This window comes from Myotis daubentonii, chromosome 7 (assembly GCF_963259705.1).
Source record: "Myotis daubentonii chromosome 7, mMyoDau2.1, whole genome shotgun sequence".
NCBI lineage: Eukaryota > Metazoa > Chordata > Mammalia > Chiroptera > Vespertilionidae > Myotis > Myotis daubentonii.
In genome coordinates, this window is record NC_081846.1 from 13,920,441 (window position 1) to 13,943,825 (window position 23,385).

The 23,385-nt window shown below is 43.2% G+C and overlaps 1 protein-coding gene across 4 annotated transcripts; it reads right to left on the reverse strand.

Annotated features, from left to right (window-relative positions):
• Window positions 1-1,777: 1,777 nt before the first annotated feature.
• Window positions 1,778-23,294, reverse strand: MDH1B (malate dehydrogenase 1B). Of its 4 annotated transcripts, none has more exons than XM_059702903.1 (13): window positions 23,061-23,294; window positions 18,930-19,042; window positions 14,863-14,997; window positions 14,519-14,661; window positions 11,810-12,306; window positions 11,023-11,164; window positions 9,544-9,707; window positions 8,004-8,143; window positions 7,651-7,702; window positions 6,045-6,107; window positions 4,198-4,272; window positions 2,881-2,946; window positions 1,778-2,071 (listed from the first exon to the last, which is right to left on the reverse strand). In XM_059702903.1, exons 1-13 carry the CDS (start codon window positions 23,080-23,082, stop codon window positions 2,043-2,045), a joined length of 1,641 nt encoding a protein of 546 aa, XP_059558886.1. In that variant the 5' UTR covers window positions 23,083-23,294; the 3' UTR covers window positions 1,778-2,042. The 4 variants fall into 4 exon arrangements, with proteins under 4 accessions (XP_059558886.1, XP_059558887.1, XP_059558888.1 ...); XM_059702904.1 differs by having other exon boundaries at window positions 1,778-2,762; XM_059702905.1 differs by lacking the exon at window positions 4,198-4,272.
• Between the last annotated feature and the right edge of the window lie 91 nt (window positions 23,295-23,385).

Consider the following 23,385-nt stretch of genomic DNA (forward strand, 5'->3'; position numbering starts at 1 on the left):
ATTTTTCTTTTGATATTTTCAGACCACAGTTGACCACAGGTAACTGAAATGTTGGAAAGTGAAACCATGGCTAAGGGGAGGTGGGGGGCTACTGTTCTTTACTCTTGATATGATTCTGTGCTGGATATTAATCTGGGACAGATGTGTGGTTGTAGGTGTGGTGATTAAGATCAATTTGCTCTGTTCTCCAAGGGGAGGCTCTCCTAGAGCCTCCTGGTCACCCTACAGTGGTTCACAGATACATAGTTCATGTTCATGCTGGGAAGTACAGCCGGCTGGGGATGGGCTCGATGTTTCCCAGTGCCCCTGAAGAGGAGAAACTCTGCCTTCATCTCTCTCTTCCAAGATCCTTTGGGGGTCAAATGACCCTTTCACAGGGGTCGCCTCAGACTATCAGAAAACACATATATAATTACATATTGTTTTTGTAATTAATCACTATGCTTTAATTATGTTTAATTTGTAACAATGAAATTGGGGGTCACCACAACATGAGGAACTGTATTAAAGGGTTGCGGCATTAGGAAGGTTGAGAACCACTGTCCTAGATGGTCACCTATTGGAGAAGCAGCTGATGATCTGATTGGTCAGGGCTGGACATCCACTGGGAAGAATGTTGCTCCCGCAGCAGCAGAGCCACTGCCTTGAAAGGTGGTGTGTGCTCATGGCTGTAGTCTCTGCTCCAGCTTTTCCACCGGGCTCCTGCTGCTAAGTGACTGGCACTCCTGACCTGGGGAGCGGAGCAGGAAGCTCTGCTTGGATTTCACGGCCTGAGTCACACTTCCACCGAGCTCCATTTTAGCATGAAGAAGCCCTGCATGTTGAGGGGCACCCAGCACATGCCCAGCTGTGTGTAGAGCACCTGGTGTCGTCCCACCCAGTTCTTGTTCCTGTGCTCACACTCCTTTGGTTGAGGTCCCCAGAGGGAGAGGCAGGGGAAATAGGATTAGGGCACAAAACCCCAACCAAAGTCTCCAACACAGACAGACCTTAGGATTTCTTCACAATAACAGCCAATGAAGTGCTGACTTTGAAAACAAGCAAATGTTAGTCGTGGTTTGGAATCATGATAGTCAGAAGCAGCACTGAAGTTTCAGAAAGTCAGGTGTAGCTTAAGACCTTTTACAAACAACAGAGAAAGCTCAGACATCAGCAGTTTTTACAGGACTCTTGGGCTTTCAAAATGTCCCCATTGGCATTTGTAAAGGGTTCCAATAGCTTAAACAATCCACGAGCATATTGGTTTGCCTACTACTGCTTTAATTTTACTGTAATTTTTACTTAAACCACGCCATGCAATTATATTGTAAGAATATTATCCTTTTCTTTCAAAATCGAGGCCACATCTAGTGTCACAAAACAGAAACCTATTCAATCTAAGCTAAAGTCAAACTGTGATTTATTGTAACGATCATTAAACGAAGCAAACCCAATGCACACCAGGCCTTACGGGGGTGGTGAATTGGCCAGCTCTGCAGGGCTCACGGGCAGAACTTAGTGGTCTTCTCCAGTTCACTACCATTACCATCACTCACACACCAACTTACTCATCCATTTTTCTTAGGTCCTTTTTTTTTTAAGAGTAAGAAGAAATCTGATTGGTTCTCCTTGAAGAAGGTGTGTCTATCGTGGCCCAATCAGTTGAGGCCAACACAATAAGAAAATCTGAGCAAATATGGCCCCCCAGGCCCATATTTTAGGTACCACCTGCAGGAGGAAGCAGGTTCTCTCGGAAGGATGCACAGGCAGGGACACAATGAGTGACACATTATTTTATTGTAGTTCAAAAAATAACAATGGACACCAAAGTATTTATGAGAAATTGATAATAACTACATGAGTGGGTACACAGAATAATTGAACTCTGACGTGTGTGTGTGTGTGTGTGTGTGTGTGTGTGCTATCACTGTTATTTAATTGTCTGGCATAATATTATCTAAGACTGAAGTAAATCTATTATTCTTTCCTAAGTACCGACATCATGGGTCTTCCTATGTTTATTACAATGCCAGTTACTTTTATAGTTGGTCTAATTTGATCTGTTACTGTTCCATAGATATGTTTTCAAAGTCTGTAAAAAGGAAAAAAAAGGAAAAGATGTAACAATTTTAAAAATACATTAGTAACACTTGTTTTTATTAGCTTTTCTCTTGTTCCCCTTCCCTTCTGTTTTCTGGATTTCTGTATTCAATTTGATCCAACTACTGAGGGAGGTGTGTGTGAGGGGGTTCTTATGAGGTTAAATTGAGCTGTAGGCCATCATTAGATATTTTCATATAAGAAAATTAAATTCTGGCCTTTTTGCTGACTTCAGTCTATTTCTATGTACAGTCTCTCTTGGCTCCTTTGCTTGTCAGTCTGAATTTTGTTTGCAGCTATACTGTCAATTCCATTTCCTCTCCTGGTCCTGCTTCTCCGCTGTTCACAGATTCTAATTCCCCACAGTCAGCCCCACTCAGAGCCCATTGTACTCTTCATTCTCAGAATGGAAGGTGCAATAGATTTGTTCATTTCATTGGATATTCAAATAATAGTCTGGAGGCATGAGTGAATATCCTGGCTGGTCAATCACAAAGAAATCGACATCAACTTGGTGTTCATAAAGGAGCAGGACAGCTCAGTTATATACTTTGACAATCTGGACTCACAGATGCTTCTGTGTCCTTTTCCTTTCCATTCTGAGGGAAGGATTTGGTTGTCCTGGTCATAATCCTGGTCATAAAAGCAGGGAGCCAGGTTCTAGAAGTCAGCCATGCTGGTCCCTGGGGATATGTGATGGGGAGGGTTCAAAAAGAACCATATCACAGGGACAGGATCTCTTACACCCTGTTCCATTTCTAGTGTAAGAAGAGACGAGTGAATAGTTTGTCTACCACCTACCATTTGTGAGCTCTTGACTGAATGGGTTTTCCGAGTTGGTTTTAGGAGTCAGATCTAAATAATCCACTGTGGTAAATAGAGAATTGAAAGAAGAGAGTTTTAGTATTTAAAGCACATTGATTTTTTTTTGCAGTTATTCTCTTGTTCCTTCTAGTCCAGTTCCTCTCTTCGGAGTGTGTGAGCTACTAGGTCACTTTTATATGGAGTTTCAACCCATGACAGTGGCTCATTCATGGCCCGTGGGGATGAGCAAACAGGTGTCTAGCCCAGCAGCTCAGTGCAGCACCTTTCCGCCAAACTCCCTCGGTAGCCCTGGTCCTTACAGCAGAAACCCCTGGGCAATGGCTCAGTGTTTGCCAGCTCCCTCCCATACAGAAATCAGGGAAAGAAGTGGCAAAAACAAACAGTCTAGAGATTATTATTATTTTTTCGAGATATGATTTGTATAGACAGAGTTAGCAAATATATAATCTTCTACATAATTTTAACTACATAAATATTAACAAGTATTTTGTAAATACAAATATTTACATAAAGTTTACAAATATTTATATATATTTACAAATATGTACTTTGCATATGTATATGTGTATATTCATACACACACACACACACACACACACACACACACACACACACACACGGGAGGGAAGAGAGAGATTCCTAGATTTTCCTGCTAAAGAGAATTCTAGCCCAACCTGCATGGCTCTGTGGTTGAGCATCAACCTATGACCCAGGAGGTCAGGGTTTGATTCCCCGTCAGGGCACATGCTGGGGTCATGAGAATCAATTGCGGGCTCGATCCCCAGTGTGGGGCCTTCAGGAGGCAGCTGACTGGTGATTCTCTCTCATCATTGATGTTTTGATCTCACCCTTCCTCTCTGAAATCAGTAGAAAAATATTTTTTTAAAAAAGAGAGAATTCTATCTTGACCTCTCCATCTCTTCCTCTCACACACCTTCTGAGGAGGATCCTGACTTGCCATGTCAGTAATTTGGGGCTTTGTAATGAAGAACAAAGAAGAAAAGGGAAAGGTAAGATGGGTGAACGTGAGGGGTTGAAGCTGAGGTTGAGAGTATTTGGGGAGAGTTTGAGGTAAGTATGACCTGGAAGCAGCTTCAGTTTGTTTGTTTTTAAATTGTTGACATTTTTATCCCTCCTACAAAGTGTTTTCGAAGTATAAAAAGAGAAACGGAGTTATTTACAAATGACTTTGGTTGCTGGACTATGTTCTCTGACCACAATATCAGACTCTCAGAATGAGCAACATGAGCTAGGACTCAGGTACAGAGATTGCGTCTAACTAGATTAACTTACCATCCGGCATAACTTGATCTTTCCCTTCCTCGTGTGTTAGATCAGGAAGGTCATTTTTATATGCTGAAACCAAATCTAGTAAAAAACATACTGGGTTTAGAATATAACTAACAACCTGTGCGCTGTTTTAACGCAGTGTTTTCAGACTTGGTTGAACATGACTTACAGTAAAAAATGCATTTTACATTACAGTCCCATACATGCACTTATGCACATACAATGAAATGAAAAGTTACAATATTTACCCTTTTCCAAACTTCTTACCTTTTTCTCATCTTTTCTACTCATCCTTTTCTTTTTATTTAATTCTAGTTCATTGGAAAAAATTCTGGTCTCCTTATCCTTTTATTATCAATTTTATTCTAGTTCAAGAAAAAATGCTAGTTATTAAATTGATTCTCATGACCCACTAAATATTTTCACAACCCACCTAACCCACAATATGGGAAGTATTATATTATATTTTATTCTAATGCTCCTTCAAGAAATAGCCCCCAAACCAACCTGAAATCAACCCCACTATCTCCACTTTATCACCACTCAAGTTCTTTAGTCTGTATAACATTATTACATTTATTAGAGGGTCTAAGAACTTAAAATCCTCTAGAAGGTCCATGATCAAGCAGGTTCGACCTCTAAGCTTGACCCCATCAATTGTATGCTTTGTCCCATCACCCACAAACCATATTGCTGAGCTCCCAACCATCTATTCAACCAAATAGCGGATGCCCCTTACCTACCATTCCCAGCTCTACTCATCCTTTCTGGATCCTCTGCTCTTGCTCAGCTACCCTATGTACTGTCTTCTGAATACAGTTTTATACTATTTCAGGTTCATATTTCATGCCTTGATCACTGAAATGTCTCCTTTGCCCATCTTTTTCCCTCTGGTGGGGATACATCCTCTTTCCTAGGCAACCCTCCACTTGCACACCTCCTTTGTACTAAATTACATGAACAATTCCTACTCATTCTTCTAGACTCAGAGCTCCCATTATGTCTCTTCCTAAAAGCCTTTCATAACACTCCCAGTCTATGTCAGGAGATCCCCTGTGGGGTCCCATTATACACTGGGCCTCTATCATAACACTTCTCAATAAGGTAGTTCTGCTATGTCCCATGCTAGATGGTGAACACTTTAAGGTCAAGAACAATGTTTGATTTATGTTTATGAGCCTAGCACCTAACACAGTTTGTGTGTGTGTGTGTGTGTGTGTGTTAACATGAAATATTCCTGTTCAACAACATTCCAAGGGTACAGTAAGTTAACTGCACACACATTGCTGTATAGTAGATCACTAGAATTTTTTCATCTTGTGTGAATGAACTACACAGTGTCTGAATAAGTGCCCATTTGACTTTCTTTAGTTATCTTAGATACAACTAGATTTCAAGATATTATTAAATTTTCTCCATACATTATAAGAATCTTTCCTCTCCTTTCTAGAATATATATATATATATATATATATATTTTTTTTTTCCTTTTGGCCTGTCTTGACTTTAGTTTTATTGAGCTATTTAATTCTTTGTGTATCTTGGCATTTACCTTTTCATATCCTCATGGCTCCTTTCCCCGAGATGTGTTTGTGTGGCCATAACTCCCTTACTGTGTCCCTCAGCGTCTTTCACAGTGACCAGCACATAGAAGGTGCTCAATGAATATCTGGTAATTTCCTTCAAAGATTTTAACAGATTTTAAATATGATCTTATATTTGAGTATAAGATGAGGGTGATGTAGGACTCAACTCCCATTATACAGCTAACAGGTAATCAAATTCCTTTGAAATGTAGTGTCAAGTCTCAGATGAAAAGAGCATTTATTTTTTCCAATTGATATACCTACCATCTGCATATTCCTGATTTTCCTCATTGTCATCTGTGGTAGTTAAGGCAGCCCTTTCATGTTCTAAGAGTCAGAAAATTAAGTATTAACTGAAAAGATTAAACAATTCTCACACATGAATCATCTCACTGATATGTAAATAAGCAGAAATGCCCTAACTTGCAAAGTTCTGATTATTTTCAATGCCCCGATCTTGGAATCTCTGGAACCGTGTTTTGGGCAAGGTCCAATGGTGACAGAGTCAAGATCAATCAACTCCATATACGCCTTGACCTTTGTTAATAAAAATTCAGCATATTATCAGGTCATTTTCTTTCAGAAAATCCACTATAATTCAGGTGTTGTGGGAAATTTAGGACTATCAGTCAATGGAGTCAAATTTAGAATGACTGCTCCATAGACATTGTCATGAAAGGAATTTATAGTTTTAGAGGTCTGTCAAATGCAGGAAAGCCAACGGCTCCTCAGACTTTTGTGCCTGCACCCTCCCCTTCTGTGCTGCCTCTGAGCTTCATTTGGTTTGGCCACTCCTGGAGACTTGACTTCGCCAAACCCACCCTCTGCTGTAACCTCTTTTCCTTGCAGGCTCCCTGTCTTTACTCTCACTTCCGGTACTTTGACCTTTAACCTCACTAAACTCTCTCTCCTCTGGATGAGCTGAACCAAGGGCAATCCTGTTCCTAGCCAGGTTTTTTGTTGTTGTTGTTGCTTGTTTGTTTTTACCAGTTAATCCATTCTGAGAGGCAGCAACTGTTTTAATTGGTTGAAATCTATACCATACTTGTTAAATATTTTCAATATCACTGCTGCCTGCAGCTTTTAATTTAATTTATATTTATTACTTCCTTCTTTATCTAATCTAGACCCCGATAGATCATCACTTCATTGCTTTCTTGCAATTATTCTCAACTTCTTTGATTCACCTCCTTCCTTCCTAAATGGTAACATAACAAAACTACTCATTTTCCATTCTCATGATCAATGCCAATGACCAAATTACCTGAGCATCCATTTAGGGTGCCAGAAAACAAGAGAAATATGAGAAAAAATAGAAAAATAAAAACTTTTGGGAAATAACTTGCTATTCCAAATAAGGTCATCATGAAAATATTCAGAATTTTATTGGAATGAGTATATTGGAATATATACTATATTGGAATGCAGTAGAGTGTTATTTTTATTCTAATTGCAGGGGTGGCAGTACACTACAATATTTCAAGACTTACTACAATCATGCATCTAGGTTCCCACTTCAGCTAACTGACCACCTTTGCGAATCACACAACCATACATTGAGAGAATAAAGTTGTTGTTTTAAGCCAATAATTTATTGTAATTTGCAATGGCAGCCTGAGGAAACTAATACATGGGGTATATACAAAAGTTATATGGTCATAGTGTTTTTAAAACATGATTTCTTTAGCATTCTTATGAGATGTTTTATTTCAAAGGACATAGTAAACATGGCAGTTTATTTTGTCAATAATTGAGTTTAAAGGTGATAATATAAGGATTTTATTTATCTATATTAAATAGTGGTTCAGTTTTAACAAATATTTTAACACTCTTTTATTGTCCCAATAGGACATCACATCTGAAAGATTACCTGGTTGATATGGCTGAAAATATAACAAATCTCCAAGTGCAACAAGTTTCTCCTGTTGAAAAATTTTACAATGAGAGAATTAAATGACCAGTATTATTAATCATTATTTAATAGAAAAACACTTTGATTCTTGATTTTTTTAAATAACCAAGTATTTTTAACATACCAGAAATTATGTAACCAAATGAGTAGTGTTGGTCTGCTGACTTTTTTCAAACTTGTGTTGGTTCCTTATTGTTTTTCAAAATAAGATTCAAATTGAACCCAAAGAAAACAAATGTATGCCTTGGCCTCAGAGAATCGGTTTAAGATCATTATCAAAGTCAGTTGCCTTGTATCTACTCTGACCTTACCTGCATCAGATCACTTGTCATTCTGGCCATTGTTTGTTCACTTATTTCGATATCTTTGAGATCTGTGAGAACCACCCAAGTTCCATTCTCAAATTTCACAGGCATAGAAAAGACGATCCCTTCAGGAATGCCAAACTGGCCTGCGGTGAGCAAACACAAAGCAAAGCAAAGCAAAAACATTCAGAAAAATAAGTCTTGCCTACTAAGTATTGTGGAGCGGACATTATACATGGTTTTAATGATAATGGTGGAGCTAAACCTCTGGTCATTCCTCCCCAGGGCGAGGTGAAACTCTCTAGGAGTATTGATTGGGCACCTGTCCAGGTTCTGGCCGTCCCCCCTTCAGTCTCTCTCTTGGAAGGGAGCACCCCTGTTCCTTCTTCTTTGTCCCTCTGTGCTGGGGTCAGACGCCCTGCCTCTGCCTGGAGGGCTGATGCAGCCTTTCTCCTCCACCTGGTGTGGGTTCCTTTTGTCTACTTCCCAAGGCTTTTACCTTGTGCCCTCGGTAGCCCAGCAGCCCCAGGCCTTGTCCAATCTGGTCTCCTGCTCTTCCAGGGGACTACGGCAGTCATATAGTTCAGGCATGAGGACTAGGAAGGGAACAAGAGGGAGCAGGAACGTTGCTGATTTCCTCTGAGCTCCTGGTTCCCAGTCTGGATGTGCTCCAGACAAAAAGATTGACAATACTTGTTACTAAGTGAGCAACATTCAAATAAAATTATCCCGCCTCTTCTGCGCCTTGGTCAAATAAGAAAATTATGCTTGCCAATCTAGTCATCAAAAATATTGCCACAAGGGCAAAATAAATGCAGATAGTCAAGAAACTAGGATCTGAAAAAACTTCCTCAGTGGGTGTCCCAGGTTCTCTGTTCACTCTCTATTTGTTTTCTCTGTAAAGGGATAGCTTTATGGGTGGGCAACATATGAGGGTTTACCTATATAGTTTCAGGGAGCAATACCACGAGCTCCTTTTCCCCAATATTGCATTGTTTATTGATGAATTCCTATAGCGATTAATTAAAGTTTCTACAAATAAAGGTAAAATTTAAAATACCGATCTCACTAAGAAGGTAATATACTGATTTGAATTCACACAAAGGGGATGTTCATACATCGTAACTACAATTGAACAAGATTCATCCACCCATGAAGGAGACCCAGGCAAAGCCCTGTCTGCAGGGGGTACACACTCTACTGGAGGGAACATATGAATCTAACCACATCCTGGATAAAGGCGGGATGCAATATGCTTTCTGATGGAGGAACACAATGCTATGTGAATACAAAAGACAGAGATTACTCTGACTTGGGGGCTTTGGGGAAGATTTCCTTGAACTGCACAGTAATCACAGGAAGAATGGGGAGGATGGTGGTTCCACTAATAACAGTCAAGAAAGACAAGGAACACAATTATGAAATTGTGAAAACCTAGACAGCTTAATGACCATGTTAAGAGATAATAGGTGGGACACAGAAGTGGGAGTACGAGGTATACATGGAGGTTTTTCAATATTACAAGATATGAAAGACCCAGGCTTACCTTCACTCAGTACTCCTAAGGACACGATTTCCCCATACGGTGAGCCATGGTACCAGTATTTCAACGTAGTGGCTATACTGTGTGCAGCTAATATGCCTCCAAATTGTTTTCCTGTGGCAGTCAAATCTTTAAGAGTTGTCACAAATTCTCTGTTTACCCATTCACTATATGAAAAGAAAGAAACAATTTTTCAATGAAGGGAGAAGTGGAAATAAAAAAGACTGCTCCCTAGGTCAATGAATCTGAGTACAAAAAAAAAATCTCTACAAAAGAGAGATACAACTTCCTTTGTCCTTTCTTTAAGCATCTTCCATCCCATAAAAAATCGATTGAAAAGTAATGAGATAGAGCAGAAAGGAATCCCAAAGTTTCAAACGAAACACATGATAATACAAATATGAAACACAGAAAAGAGGTCAAAGGCTGCAAGAACAGTTACTTTCATGACGAAGACTTCATCCTGTGTAGATACTATCTTGGAATGGGCGGTATTCATTTTAAATAAAATAACATCATAAAATGTTGAATTATTCACACTGAGAGCTAGAGAGATAACTTTGGCTTTAAAATCTGAGGTCTCAAGGCGGGGAATAGTCCAGCTGACTAGAGCAAGCACATTTAGGCTGCCCTTGCGAAGCCATCACGCTGCAGTTCCATTAGACACTGCCCCTACCCAGGCAACAAATGCAGAGGAACCTGCTCCGAGAGTATGATTTCTAGGGTCCGAGGAAGGGAAGGAAGGGGAAGCAGGGCCATTGGAAAGGAAAGTGCTGCCAAGTGTTGCAAAATGCTTCAAAGGCTCTCCTCCCCCTTTCCTCTGCCTGAGCACAATGATAGGGTTGACTGTGGTGGGCACAGTTCGAAGGGCTTTACCTGTAATATTAACCCATGTAATCTTCCCAATGACCCTGCAAGGCCCTTACTGTATTACCACTTCCACTGTGTAGATGAAGACTCTGAGGAATAGAGAGGTTAAGTAATTCTCTAAAGTCACACAGCTCATAATTGGCTGCGTGAGAATTTCAGCTCAGGTGTCTTGGGCCTAGGGACTGTGCTCCTCACTGCTCCTGCGCTCTGCCTCTCTGGGACAGCACACCCAGCGGGGCCCGGGCCTGCTCACCATCTTGATCCCTTGTTCTTGAAACTGGCCGACTAATTTCAACCTGGATACACATCTCTGCCTTTATAGTAAATGAGACTCACATTACATACCTTGCTTTAGAGATAACTTTAATGGGATATGTGAGCCACTTTAAGGATAATCTGAAATGTAAAAATTTATAATTTCAAAACTAAATAAATTAGGGGTGGGAATTGACTAGTTGAAATCTTATGGAACTTTCTATGTCTCTTCAATAGAGAGCGTAAACAAAGATGAGTGTGAATAGTCAAGTTATTTTTGCCCAAAGATTTCCAAGATGGTTTAAAAGATTACAACAACTATTAAACATTTATTCAACACTTAAAAATAGACAGTACCTATCAAAAACCAAGCTTAACACAGGGCGAGAAAAGTGAGGAGGTCCCCAAACAGCACTCTCATATTTGTAAATCTTGGCTTTTCTCAGATCAACGTAGCAATTTCCACTAATATTACCCCAAATTATCACATCTTTGATGTCTGTGAAGAAAAGAAATAAAAATTAACCTAATAATGAACTTCAGTATACAAAATTGCCTGACACCTATTTTTTCTTTGTGCTTGTTTTAGGATTGGACCTTTTGCTATAAAATAGATCAAAGTTTATGCTGCCTAAAATGGTGCAAATCATGTGGCTCAAGCACCTCCTTAGTCAGGGTTTGGCAAGCCTTACTCATGCTCTATGAATGGTGTGGGCATACAACTGAAATCCAGGAATCCTGGCATGCTCCATGAAGATACTGCTGCTGAAAACAGTACCACTCGCCTTGGTCCTGACTTCATTAACCTGCTTACCTTAGAGAACTGTTTTAAAATTATTTTTTAAAACATTGATGACCTTTTTAACTGTTGTCACGGGGAAAAAATGGAATATTAGGTTTCAAAGTATTGCTTGCAAAGTATAAACCCTATTATAGAATGATGGACAAGGTCAGGTGGTCACGAAAGCCAACTAAAAAAACATGTTTGCACAGTGGCCAGATCACACACTAAGAAATTCTTTGTATGGGCTTCGCACTTCCTACCCCAGACTCCTGAAGGCTTCCTAGAGGGTGCGGGCTTCTTCCCAGCTGCTTTGAAATCATGCTTGCTTAGAAACACAAGCAGAGATGGGAGTTCACTCACATGAGGGGGATGTTTTCATCTTCCTGGCCAGCGCCGCTCTGGCCTGCCCTTCCACCCCCAGTGCCACGGCAACAATATTGTGCGCGATGCTCGGGGCGTATCTCATGAGCAACAACGTTTTCAGGTTGACAAAGGTTTTTCCTCCCACGATGACTCGGACCGAGTCGCGAGCGTTCTTCTCGATCAGGTAGCCGTAGAGCCTGCACAGAGGCACCCTGCTCCGGAGGCATTCCTCTATCGTGTACACCTCCTTGGTCCGGGGGTCGTCCAGGATGATGACCACGTGGGCCTGGCGGAAGGCGTCCTCCACTCTGGTGCAGATGGAGACGCTGCGCAGCACCGGCGACACCAGGTCCTGCACGTCCAGGGCGAGGTTCTGGAGGGTTTTTTCCGCCTGCTTGTTGTCAAACAGAGCTATGCTGATTTCCGTGTGCATTCCAAACACCTCCCCGCTGGTCAGGATGGGGATGAGGTTGTAGCAGGCAGGGGCAGACGCACTAACAGTGCAAAGCAGGATTAGCAATGGTTAAAGCTTTTGTCGCTTTTAAACTTTTATTCCTTAAAAAAATATATATCCTATCTAATAAAAGAGAAACATGGTAATTAGCCGTACATCCACTACCCTTCCCATTGGCTAATCAGGGCGATATGCAAATTAACTGCCAGCCAAGATGGTGGCCGGTAGCCAGGCAGCTTGAAGCGAACATGATGCTTGCTTGCTTCAGTGACGGAGGAAACCAACGTTCCCCGCCTGCCTTGCCGGCCTCTGAGCTTGCAGTTTGAAACATTGTTACAAATTTAGAAGCTAAACAAAACCCCAGAAGCCTGCTTTCAGCCTGCCGGGATCTCAGAGCTGGAGTTGATACAGTGTTTCGATTATAGAACCCAAACAAAACAGATACCTGCTTTCAGCAGCAGAGGCCTCAGAGCTGGAGCCAGAGCTAAAGCTGGCCCAGAATAAAACAAAAAAAGAATAAAAGGAGTGGTTGAGAGCTTCAGTCACCCGCCAGCCTGAAAACAGCCCTCAGCCCCTCACCCAGACTGGCCAGGCACCCCAGTGGGGACCCCCACCCTGAAGGGTGTGTGACCAGCTGCAAACAGCCATCATACCCTTACCCAGGCTGGCCAGGCATCCCAGTGGGGACCCCCACCCTGATCCAGGACACCCTTCAGGGCAAACCAGCCGGCCCCCACCCATGCAGCAGGCCTCTATCTTATATAGTAAAAAGGTAATATGCCTCCCAGCACCGGGATCAGCGGAGCCGCGAGGCCTCCCAGCACCGGGATCAGTGTGACAGGGGGCAGCGCCCAAACCCCCTGATTGCCCTGCGGCTCTGTGTGTGACAGGGGGCGGGACCACAACCTCCCTATCCGCCCTGCTCTGTTCGTGACAGGGGAAGGTGCCCCAACCCCCTGATCAGCCCTGCTCTGTGCCTGATAGGGGAGAGCTCCCCAACCCCCTGATCGCCCTGGGGCTCTGTGTGTGACAGGGTGCGGCGCCCCAACCCCCCCGCCCCCCTCACGGGCCCTGCTCTGTGTGTGATGGGGTAGAGCCATAACCTCCCCATCGTCCCTGCCCTGAGTGTAACAGTGGCAGCCTCCCAAACCCCTGATTGGCCCTGCTCTGTGTGTGACAGGGGGCGGTGCCCCAACTCCCCTATCGGCCCTACTCTGTGAGTGACAGGGGGGAACTCCTCAACCCCCTGATCAACCCTGCTCTGTGCGTGACAGGGTACGGAGTCCAACCCCCCTGATGGGCCCTGCTCTGTGAGTGACAGGGGGCAGCGCCCCAACCCTCTGATTGGCCCTGCTCTGTGAGTGACAGGGGGTGGCGCTGCAACCTCCCCATCGACCCTGCCTTGAGTGTGACTGAGGGTGGCATCACAACCTCCCAATCCGCACTGCTCTGTGCATGACAGGGGGCGGCGCCCCAACTCCCCAATCGGCCCTGCTCTGAGCCCAACCAGGGGCTGCACCTAGGGATTGGGCCTGCCCTCTGCCACCTGGGAGCAGGCCTAAGCCAGCAGGGCGTTATCTCCCGAGGGGTCCCAGACTGCGAGAGGGCATAGTCCGGGCTGAGGGACCTCCCTCCCCCCCCCCCCCCCCCCCCGCCGAGTGCACAAATTTTTGTGCACCGGGCCTCTAGTATATATATATATATATATATATATATATATATATATATATATATATATATATATATATATATAGAAGCCTGGTGCATGAAATTCGTGCACTCGGGGGGGGGGGTGAGGGGGAGGATCCCTCAGCCCAGCCTGCACCCTCAGTCTGGGAACCCTTGGGGGATGTCTGACTGACAGCTTAGGCCCCCTGGTAGTCGGACATCCTTAGCACTATGCCAGCCCTGAGCCCAGCTTCTGGCTGAGCAGCGCTCCCGCTGTGGGAGCACACTGACCACCAGGGGGAAGCTCCTGTGTTGAGTGTCTGCCCCCTGGTGGTCAGTGCGCATCATAGCGACCAGTCATCCTGCCATTTGGTTGATTTGCATATTAGCCTTTTATTATATAGGATTTGCATTGATTTCAGAGAGGGAAGGGAGAGAGAAATAGAAACACACACACACACACCCCCACACACACACCCCTCAAACTTGACATTCAGATTTTCTATCACAGAGTTAATCCCACATCCTCCTCCTTTCAAATATAAACAGCCAACCTTGCAAATCCTGGGCTTTGACTGTCCCACCTGGTGATCCAGACCTGCAAGGGGTCAATGAGGTCTTTCAGGGAGTCTTTCTCCAGCTCCTTTTGTATATGAGCCTCCAGGTTCTCCTGGGCAATTGCCTTCATCAGCTCAGTTGTCATGCTAGAAGTGACATCGTAGTAAAGCTAAACATGGCAAAAGAAAAAGTCAGCCCTTGAGAGAAAACAATTTGTGGATAATGGCTCTAATGGAAAGATCTTGTGTAAAGCCAGAAGGGAGTAAAAAGAGAGTTGAGAGAAGACTTTAGAAAGCAAGACGCTGGACAAATGAAACAATGTGAGAGATTGGTAATGTGTTAAACAGATAAATCAACTTAACTTACATACCTGGGCATGCTCCAGGAACTCATTATACCCTCCCAGAAGTAAGCCCTTGCCTCCGCGATCCAGCAGCTCCCTCCAGATGATGGGGGAACTTCTGTGGCTCCATTTATTCTTTTCACACACATCTCTCAGCCACTCCTAGTGAATGATATTCCAAGTGCAGTCACACATTAAATAGACCTCAGAATTCAATACTTTAGAATTCAAACACTAAAATACTGGCGCTTTTTTTTTTTTGCCATTACTGAATATACATAAAATTTAGATAGCATAAAATTTACATTAGTTCAAATGTAAGTATAAAAAATAGTGATGAGTTAAATAACAAATTAAGCAAATAAGAAAGAATATTCTTCAAATCCACTGACAAAATAAAGGCACAGGAAGTTGCTCTTCTCTGAGGAGACCTGGGATGTTTATGTTAAAGATAAGCCAAATGTTCCAACTCAACTGATTTAAAAAAAGTTTAACTGATTTACCCCTTATTCTTCTATCTGAGATATTTCCAGTCATAGGGAATTTCCAATATCATATAAATTTGATATTGCTTTCCACATCTGTGGGAATAGTGTATATTGCTCAGATTAAATTAATGAGCTAAAAGTTACTTGGGGATTTCTGATAATATTTATTAGAAAAACCTTAAATCATTATTTGGTTTGTGTAGATCAGGTCTTCCAATGACAAGAGCTGAGTAGAGATAGACAACAACATTCTTATGGGTAAAGTACATAAGAGCATTCTTGTCTTTGGAGGCATGTGGAATGATGCTACCTTAACACATAAAATCTTAGAAACAAATTTCCCTTCTGATGTTGAAATCTCTCTGCTTTTATCCCACCTTAAAGCAAACAGTGCTGCTGTGAAGATTCTCCCAGGGCCCTCTATTTTACACCACAGCCTTCCCAATGAAGTGCTGAGTCTATGGAATAAGGGACTCTACCCAAAAGGACCTTCAGCATCCAGGGCATGTTGATATCCTGGCAAGAGATGAGAGAATATGTATGGAACTGGCCCCCGAGGATGCTGAATCAAGAGTGGGACATAAAGTTGGACAAGGGGGAATTTATCAATATTAATTACTCTTCTGCAATTCAAGAGTGTACACCCTGGCAAAGACCTTGGAAGAGAGTGATAACATGTTGCTGGGATGATTCTCCTAAGATTGGGGAAAGTGATGATTGCCAATGAAATGCCAGAACTGCCTTGGAAAACAATGGAAGGGATTAAAAGGCTTAGAAAAATGGTCATGCAGGAGTGGATATGCTACTATAGAATTCTGGAAACCCATTAGTCAACTCTGTACTCTAGAAGGCCCTTGGGGCACTACATTCACAAAGTGACAAGAAATGCGCTGATGAAAGGGTTCTCGGTATTGCTGGGAAGCCCGGGTGGCTGTCCATTCTAGGCCAGGTCTTTAAAGGACATGCTGTTATAGAGCTGGACTCCAGGCCATTGGGATGATAGACTCTTGAAACAAGAGGCTAGGGAGTAGTACCTACCAGAGAGTATCTATTGTGAAAGAAACAGTAGCCCTAGCCAGTTTTGCTCAGTGGATAGAGCATCGGCCTGCAGACTGAAGGGTTTGGGTTCGATTCTGGTAAAGGGCACATGCCTGGGTTGCGGGCTGGACCCCCAGTAAGGAGGGTGTGTGTAGGAGGCAGCCAATCAATGATTCTCTCTCGTCATTGATATTTCTATCTCTCTCCCTTTCCCTTTCTCTCTGAAATCAATATATATATATATATATATATATATATATATATATATATATATATATATATATATATATATTTGGCTCAGTGAATAGAGCATCAGCCTGTGGACCAAAGGGACCCAGGTCCGATTCCAGTCAAGGGTACGTACCTGGATTGCAGGCTCCTCCCCAGCCCAGGCACTGGCTGGGGCTTGTGCAGGAGGCAACCAATCGATGTGTTTCTCTCACATTGATAATTCTCTCTGTCTTCCCTTCTCTCTTCCACTCTCTCTAAAAATCAATGGAAATATATCCTTGGGTGAGGATTAGCAAAAAGAAAGAAAGAAGCACTAAGCAACCCAGCAGGAAGATAACTTAGACAGCTGAAGGCACGTGGGCTCATGAAGAGGCAGAGACTATGCAATGACTCTAGAGATCAAGCTGCCACTCATCAGAGCTAATGCAACTATTGCTGCTACTAAATGTCCAATATGCGGCAACAGAGACCAATGCTGACCCCTCAGAATGGCATTATCCCTCGAACTCACTAACCAGCCCCTTGGTGGGAAGTTGATTATAATTGGACCCCCTCCCACCCTGGACATGACAGTGATTCATCTTGACTTGAATCAACATATATTCTGGGTAAAGATCTGTAGGGCTTTGCCCAGCACCTTGTTCAAGAACTTTCACAATATTTAACCTGTCAACATGGGACCACTTCAAACTAAGGGACACACGTTAGTGGAAAGGGTGTGTGGGGTTGGGCACATAACCAAGGGATTCACTGGCCCTATCATGTAAAACACCACCTAGCAGCCCGATAGAGGGAAGGCACAGGCATCAGCTTGGGACTGATGCCTTGCAAGGATGGGGCACCACTTTCAGGAGTCAATAAATATCATAAATCGATATAGTGTTTTGCCCCAATAGTTAGAATGAATAAATCCAGGAACCAAGGGATGAAATGAAGAGTGACCCTGCTTACCATCACTTCCAGTCACTTGCCCTAGACTCTGTGGATCTGCAGGTTCTAAATACCAGGGTAGGGGATGCTTCTATCAGGAAGACTCCCATTGAGCTTTAGGCTGTGGGTGCCACTGGGTCGCTTTGAGTTTCTTTGCCAAAGAGACCAGAAGGCAAGGGAAGGAGTTACCATCCTGGAGGGAATAATTGGCCCTGATGATCAGAAACATGTAGGGCAGCTATCACCCAATGTGGGCAGAAGAGAATACTTGTTGTCTAGATGATTTACGGGGGCATCTTTGGTACTCTCTTGCTCAATTTTGACAATAAGTGGACAAGTGCACAGTCGCATCCTCTAAAAGAAATGGAGACTAGGGTGCACAGATACAGGTATAGGTCACCACACCTAACAAGTCACTTAGACCCGCGGAGTGTAAGGGGGCTCTAGAATGGACAATAGAGAAGAAAGGTGAGGAGTGTTAGTTGCAGCCCTGAAATGATGGGTAGTGGAGACTATAGTTCATGTGACTAACCTTCTTGTAAAGTTTTCCTAGGGAGAGACACCAACCAGAATCTTGGACAAGCTGTTCCCAGATGGTGTGAACCTATTACACAGAGCACGCAGACCCAAAAGGCACAACGGGTGCACTGTGGCGGGTCCTGTCATTGCAGTCCAGATTGCCCCTTCACAACCCAGGCCCTCAGTCCCTCAGCCACCGGGAGAGCTGGCTGCCGACTGCTCAGTGCCCAGTCTTCTTCTAGGAACTGGCTTTAGCTGAAGGAAGTTCTCTTGCCTTAAGTTAAACGCCTTCCCTGGGCAGCCGGCATCCAGTGACTGTTAGCTGGGGGAGTACAAAAGCCCGGCCTTCTTTGCCTATTTTGGGGGTATCTCTGAAAGGCTAACCCAGCTTCAGAGTTCCCTGTATGACTGGCTGAGCCCTTTGTTGCAGCTGGATGGCAATTCAACTCCTTCCACTGCCCAATGCTGCTGCCCTCATTCCTTCCCAGGATGTTGCTCCCAAGAGCACCCCCCAATAAAGGAAATTCCTTCGCCTAAATCTTCATCTCAGTCTGTTTCTGGGGAAACCCAATCCCAAAGAAGGGTATTTCGATAAACAAGCACCTCATGCCATTAGAAATCAATATGAAGGTGAATGAAGAGTTAAGCAGTGCAATAAGAGTTACTTGGATTCTACTTATTTGTTAGGGCCTCCTGTGTTCTAATTGGTATTAGGAAAAAAATAATGCTTCAAGGCTGATAAGTGGGGACTTATTTTATTAGTAGTAAAATGTCAGTAGTACACGAACATTCATTGCTGGAAGCCTACCTGATATACTAGCTAATGTTAATCAAATTAGAAACATTTTTGTGCATGTGTAAGTTTAATAAACTGTAAAGGCTTCTTACCTCCCAAACATCAGGATGTTGGGTAATTTTAAATACATGAAAATCAGGAAGATTCTTTTGTAAATAGTCTGCCAGGATTTCAGCTTTAGCATAATATGGGTCATCTGCTCTACCTAAAAGAGTTCAAATCAGCAATGCCTTCTTTTGTCATACAGAAATTATCATGCAGTTTTAAGTATATGCTATATAATTAATCATGTAGTTACATTTTGTAACATAGTTATAGTATAAATTGCCGCCACATAAACTTTTGATTTTTACTATATTGGTAAAAAGGTCAGAATCTTAAGTAATAAAACGTGGAAAGGAAAAAAAGACTATTCAATATTTACTCTCCTCCAGTACTATGTTAGATCTCACTTCCTCTAAGAGGCTTACATGCTACTAATTAAACATGAACTAATAACAATGAACTATTCATTAGTAGCTATGAAAAGCAAAGTGGGAAGTGAGGAGTAGTGGTAGAATCACATGTGGATTTGATGTATGTGGCAGCAGTATTGGGGGGAGGAGAAGCTGAGGAAGAGAGGAGAATCTGAGATAACTTCTACTTTCTGGCTTGAGTAGATGATCCTTAGCTTAGCAGAGAGAAATCACAGGTGATAAGTTTATTGATAAGTGCAGTTGGAGGGATCTGTAGCACATCTAAGCGGATGTGAGCATGTGTAAGTCTGAAGTGCAAGCTCTATGTAAGGGCTTAAGATGTAGCCATCAACACACAGGAAGTTAAAGCCACCAATGTGCATGGGATCGGCTGTCTGGTTGGCAGGGACCACATGCAAAAGTCTCTCTATAGCATGCTTCCCCATCTACCATAATTACCAGTTCTTTGACCTCATGGACACTTCTAAGTCATCAATCCCTCTCAACCTCCCCCTATCTATTAGCCTCTCTGTCTTGTTCAAATCCATCGTTCATGAATCCAAACCACTCTCTGGCTAATTTGCCCCACTGTGCTCTGGCAAATACACCTGGTAAAAGCCCATCACTCTGGATGAACCAAATTACCTGTCTTTCCTAGGCCTACGTCCCACCTGCTAGATACCCTGGAGAAACATGGCAGAGCCACGCCTAGAGGCGCCATTACATTCATGGCCATCAGCCTCAGCTGGCCCTCAGATCCCTTACAGCATTCTCTTCTTTTCTCCACAACTGCTGTTCCAGGCGTTGTCCACTTCCTTCAAATCTCTTCCTTATCTCCAACATTTTTTCTGGACCATCAGAAAACAATAGATAACCTTGCTCTCTACTTTACAAAAACAAAGCCAAGTCATAGAACAAGGCATCAGTTGGCAAAGACCCCAATCTTGTGCCATCACAGGTACCAGCCCCTCTTCATTGGGATGCATCCTTTCCTTCTTTCTTCTATTCAATGGAAGAGGGACCCTAACTCCTGTTCGGGTCTCATCTTACCACGTATGCTCTGAATACTACCTTCTTCTGCCTTCAGAATGTTCATAGATTCTGCTCAGTTTCTTTCTAGAATCTTATCTCTGTTTCTAATGAAACTTTTCTTCATATTTAAATATACTCATTATATTTGTTTCTCCTGTACTAAAAACCAAAAAGTCCATGCCCCCCATAACTATTGTCTTCTGCTTGACCTTTTCTATTAACACTTTCTTCTTTTTATTATTAATAAAAGGGTTCTCTACACTTGCCATCCCCAGTTCTTTACTTCCATTTATTTCTTATCCCACAGCAATGTGGCTTTCCCCATCATTCTCTAGAACAGTGGTTCTCAACCTTCCTAAGGCCGCGACCCTTTAATACAGTTCCTCATGTTGTGGTGACCCCCAATTTCATTGTTACAAATTGAACATAATTAAAGCATAATGATTAATCACAAAAACAGTATGTAGTTATATATGTGTTTTTCCGATGGTCTTAGGTGACCCCTGTGAAAGGGTCGTTCGACCTCCAAAGGGGTCGTGGCCCACAGGTTGAGAACCACTGCTCTAGAAGGTCACCAGGACCTCCATGTCACTAAATTCAATAAACATATTTTTAGTGACCTTTGTTGACCCTTGGCAGCATTTGGCCCACTGCCACTCTTGCTTGGGCATTCTCCAGGATTTCTTTCTATTCCTCTGGTCACTTTTCACTCTACACTGTAGGTTCTTATTCCTTTATCAATACATTAAAAGGTAAACATTATGCAAGGCTTCTTCTCTTCATATCCTGCACATTCTTCCTGGCCAATCTCCTCTACTCTTTTGGGTTCAAGGAGCAATCTGTATTTCTAATTCAGACCTATCTCCTTATTCAGTTTACCTATACCCTTCTGTATTCTTTCATCTCCTTCTTAATGTCCCATAGACACTCAGCAAATCTATGATGGATTTTGCTACCACTCCTCCACTAAATCTGCTCCTTCTCATATATTCTTTATGCCCATCTATCAAGTTATCTGAGAGTATCCAGAGTATTAAGCCTGTTCTTTTTCAATAACTCATCTACCAGAAGATGTGGTTGTAGCACTGCTTAGGAATAATTTTAACTCTTACTTCTCCCTTACTTGCCTCTGTCCACCAAATTAGACAACTAATTTTATGGCTTCTGCCTTCCTAACATCTCTCCAATCTACTCACTTCTTTCCATTTCTGTTTCCTACCAGCCTAGGTCAAGATTATCTCCTTACAAAACTATAGCAGCTGACTGGGCTCTTGGCATCCAGTCTTTCTCTTCCCACACTGCAGAGATAACACTCAGATAAAATGCAAATTTGGCTATGTCCTTCCCTTCCAAAAACCTTCCATGTACTTCAGATAAAGTTTAAAATATTGAACACGGCTCACATGAATCTATATCACTAACTCTGGCCTTAGGCTATGATACTCTTTTCTTTGTTCTCTTTGCTCCAATCCCACTAAATCTATTTTAATTTTCTATTTATTGTATGCTCTCAAGCACCATCAAGCTAGTTCTCCTCATTTCAACCCCACTTCCTACTACCCATGCCTAAACTGCTCTTTTCCTTCTTACCTCTTCTCTGCTGGTAGGTCCCTTTCAGGTTCCTGCTTAAAAGTCACTGCCTCTAGGAAGCTCCCTTGCCTGACTAAGTAAGGTCCTCTGCCAGGGCCACTGCTCCTATCAAACCCTGCCCTGCCGCTGCCCCACGTGCAGCATTCGTTGTACATTCTTTACCACTGTCTTTCCAGCATACAATCTGTCGGTGCTCAAAAATATCCTTCTGAATGAATAAAGAAGCAAAGAAAATAGATTTTCAGGAAGATGGGAGGTGCCAGCTGTGTTAGTACATCAAAGAGGCCAAATAAGACAAGAACTGGACAGCTTCTCTCAAGTCATTGGTGATTCTGTGAGGGCCATTTCGGAAAGGAGGCAGATGTAGAAACCAGATTGAGTGGAAGGAGGACCTAGAAGTAGAAGAGCAGTCTACCCTTTTAAGAATCTTGTTGAGAAGAGAAGGAGGCAGGTACACTAGCATGTGGTAGCAAAAGACTCTTCAGTGCTTTTCTGGATGCCAGTCATCACTTCCTATCCTTCCCCTCCATTGCTGACAAGGTGGGCTTCCTAAAATGCAGGCCCACTAAGGATACTCTCCTGCTAAGTTTTTCAGCGGCTCCCTACTTCTTTTAAGGTACAGTTCAAAAACCTTTGCTTGGTGCACTTGAAGATCTGGTTGCAGCTACCCTTCTAGCTCCAGGTCCAGTCACTTCCTCCATATCCAGATCGTCCATTAGGCCATGAGACTCTTAGCCTCTTTGCCTTTATCTGGAATGGCCTCCCTATGTCAAACTTTCACACATCAGCTACTGTAACAACCCCCAGAGCCCTGTGCACGTCTTCTTCATTGCATTGATCACATTGTGTCAAAATTACTTGTTCACATGCTTCTGTACACCATGAGACTGAACGTTTCTCAAAGGCAAGGACGTGACCGCTCCCCCCACCCCCTCCCCCTATATGTCCAGTGTCCGGCAATGCTTTGCACAGTGGCACTGCCCCATCAACATCCTTGAGTGCCTGTATCAGAAAGCCTGGGGTGGTCCATATGGAGGCTGGAGTTGCTAAAGCAGAAGCCAGTTAAGATCACTGCCAAGCGGCTATAGGAAGCCAGCAGTTGTTGGTGTTTTCAGTGATCTGCGGGCTTACGCGGGGATCACTCACCCGCAAGCACGAATTTGGCCATGGTGAAGCTTTGGTCCCCGGACAGACACCGCGATTCCGCAGTTTCCTGGCAACCACGCTGCCAAGGACGCGGCGCAGGCGCACTCTGTAGCAGAACGCGGGGTCTGGCGCGCCGCAGGGAAGATTAGATGTTGGGGTACACGATCATACGTAGCCTAGAAAAGCTCTGCGATCTCTCCCATTCCCATCATTGAAGCTAAGAACACTAATCATTTCCTTTGGTAGGCTTTCTTCTCTCTAGGGTCGGGCGAATCCTTCTCCAATCGCTGCGAGCGAACACTTTTGGCCCTCCGAAGGACCCGTC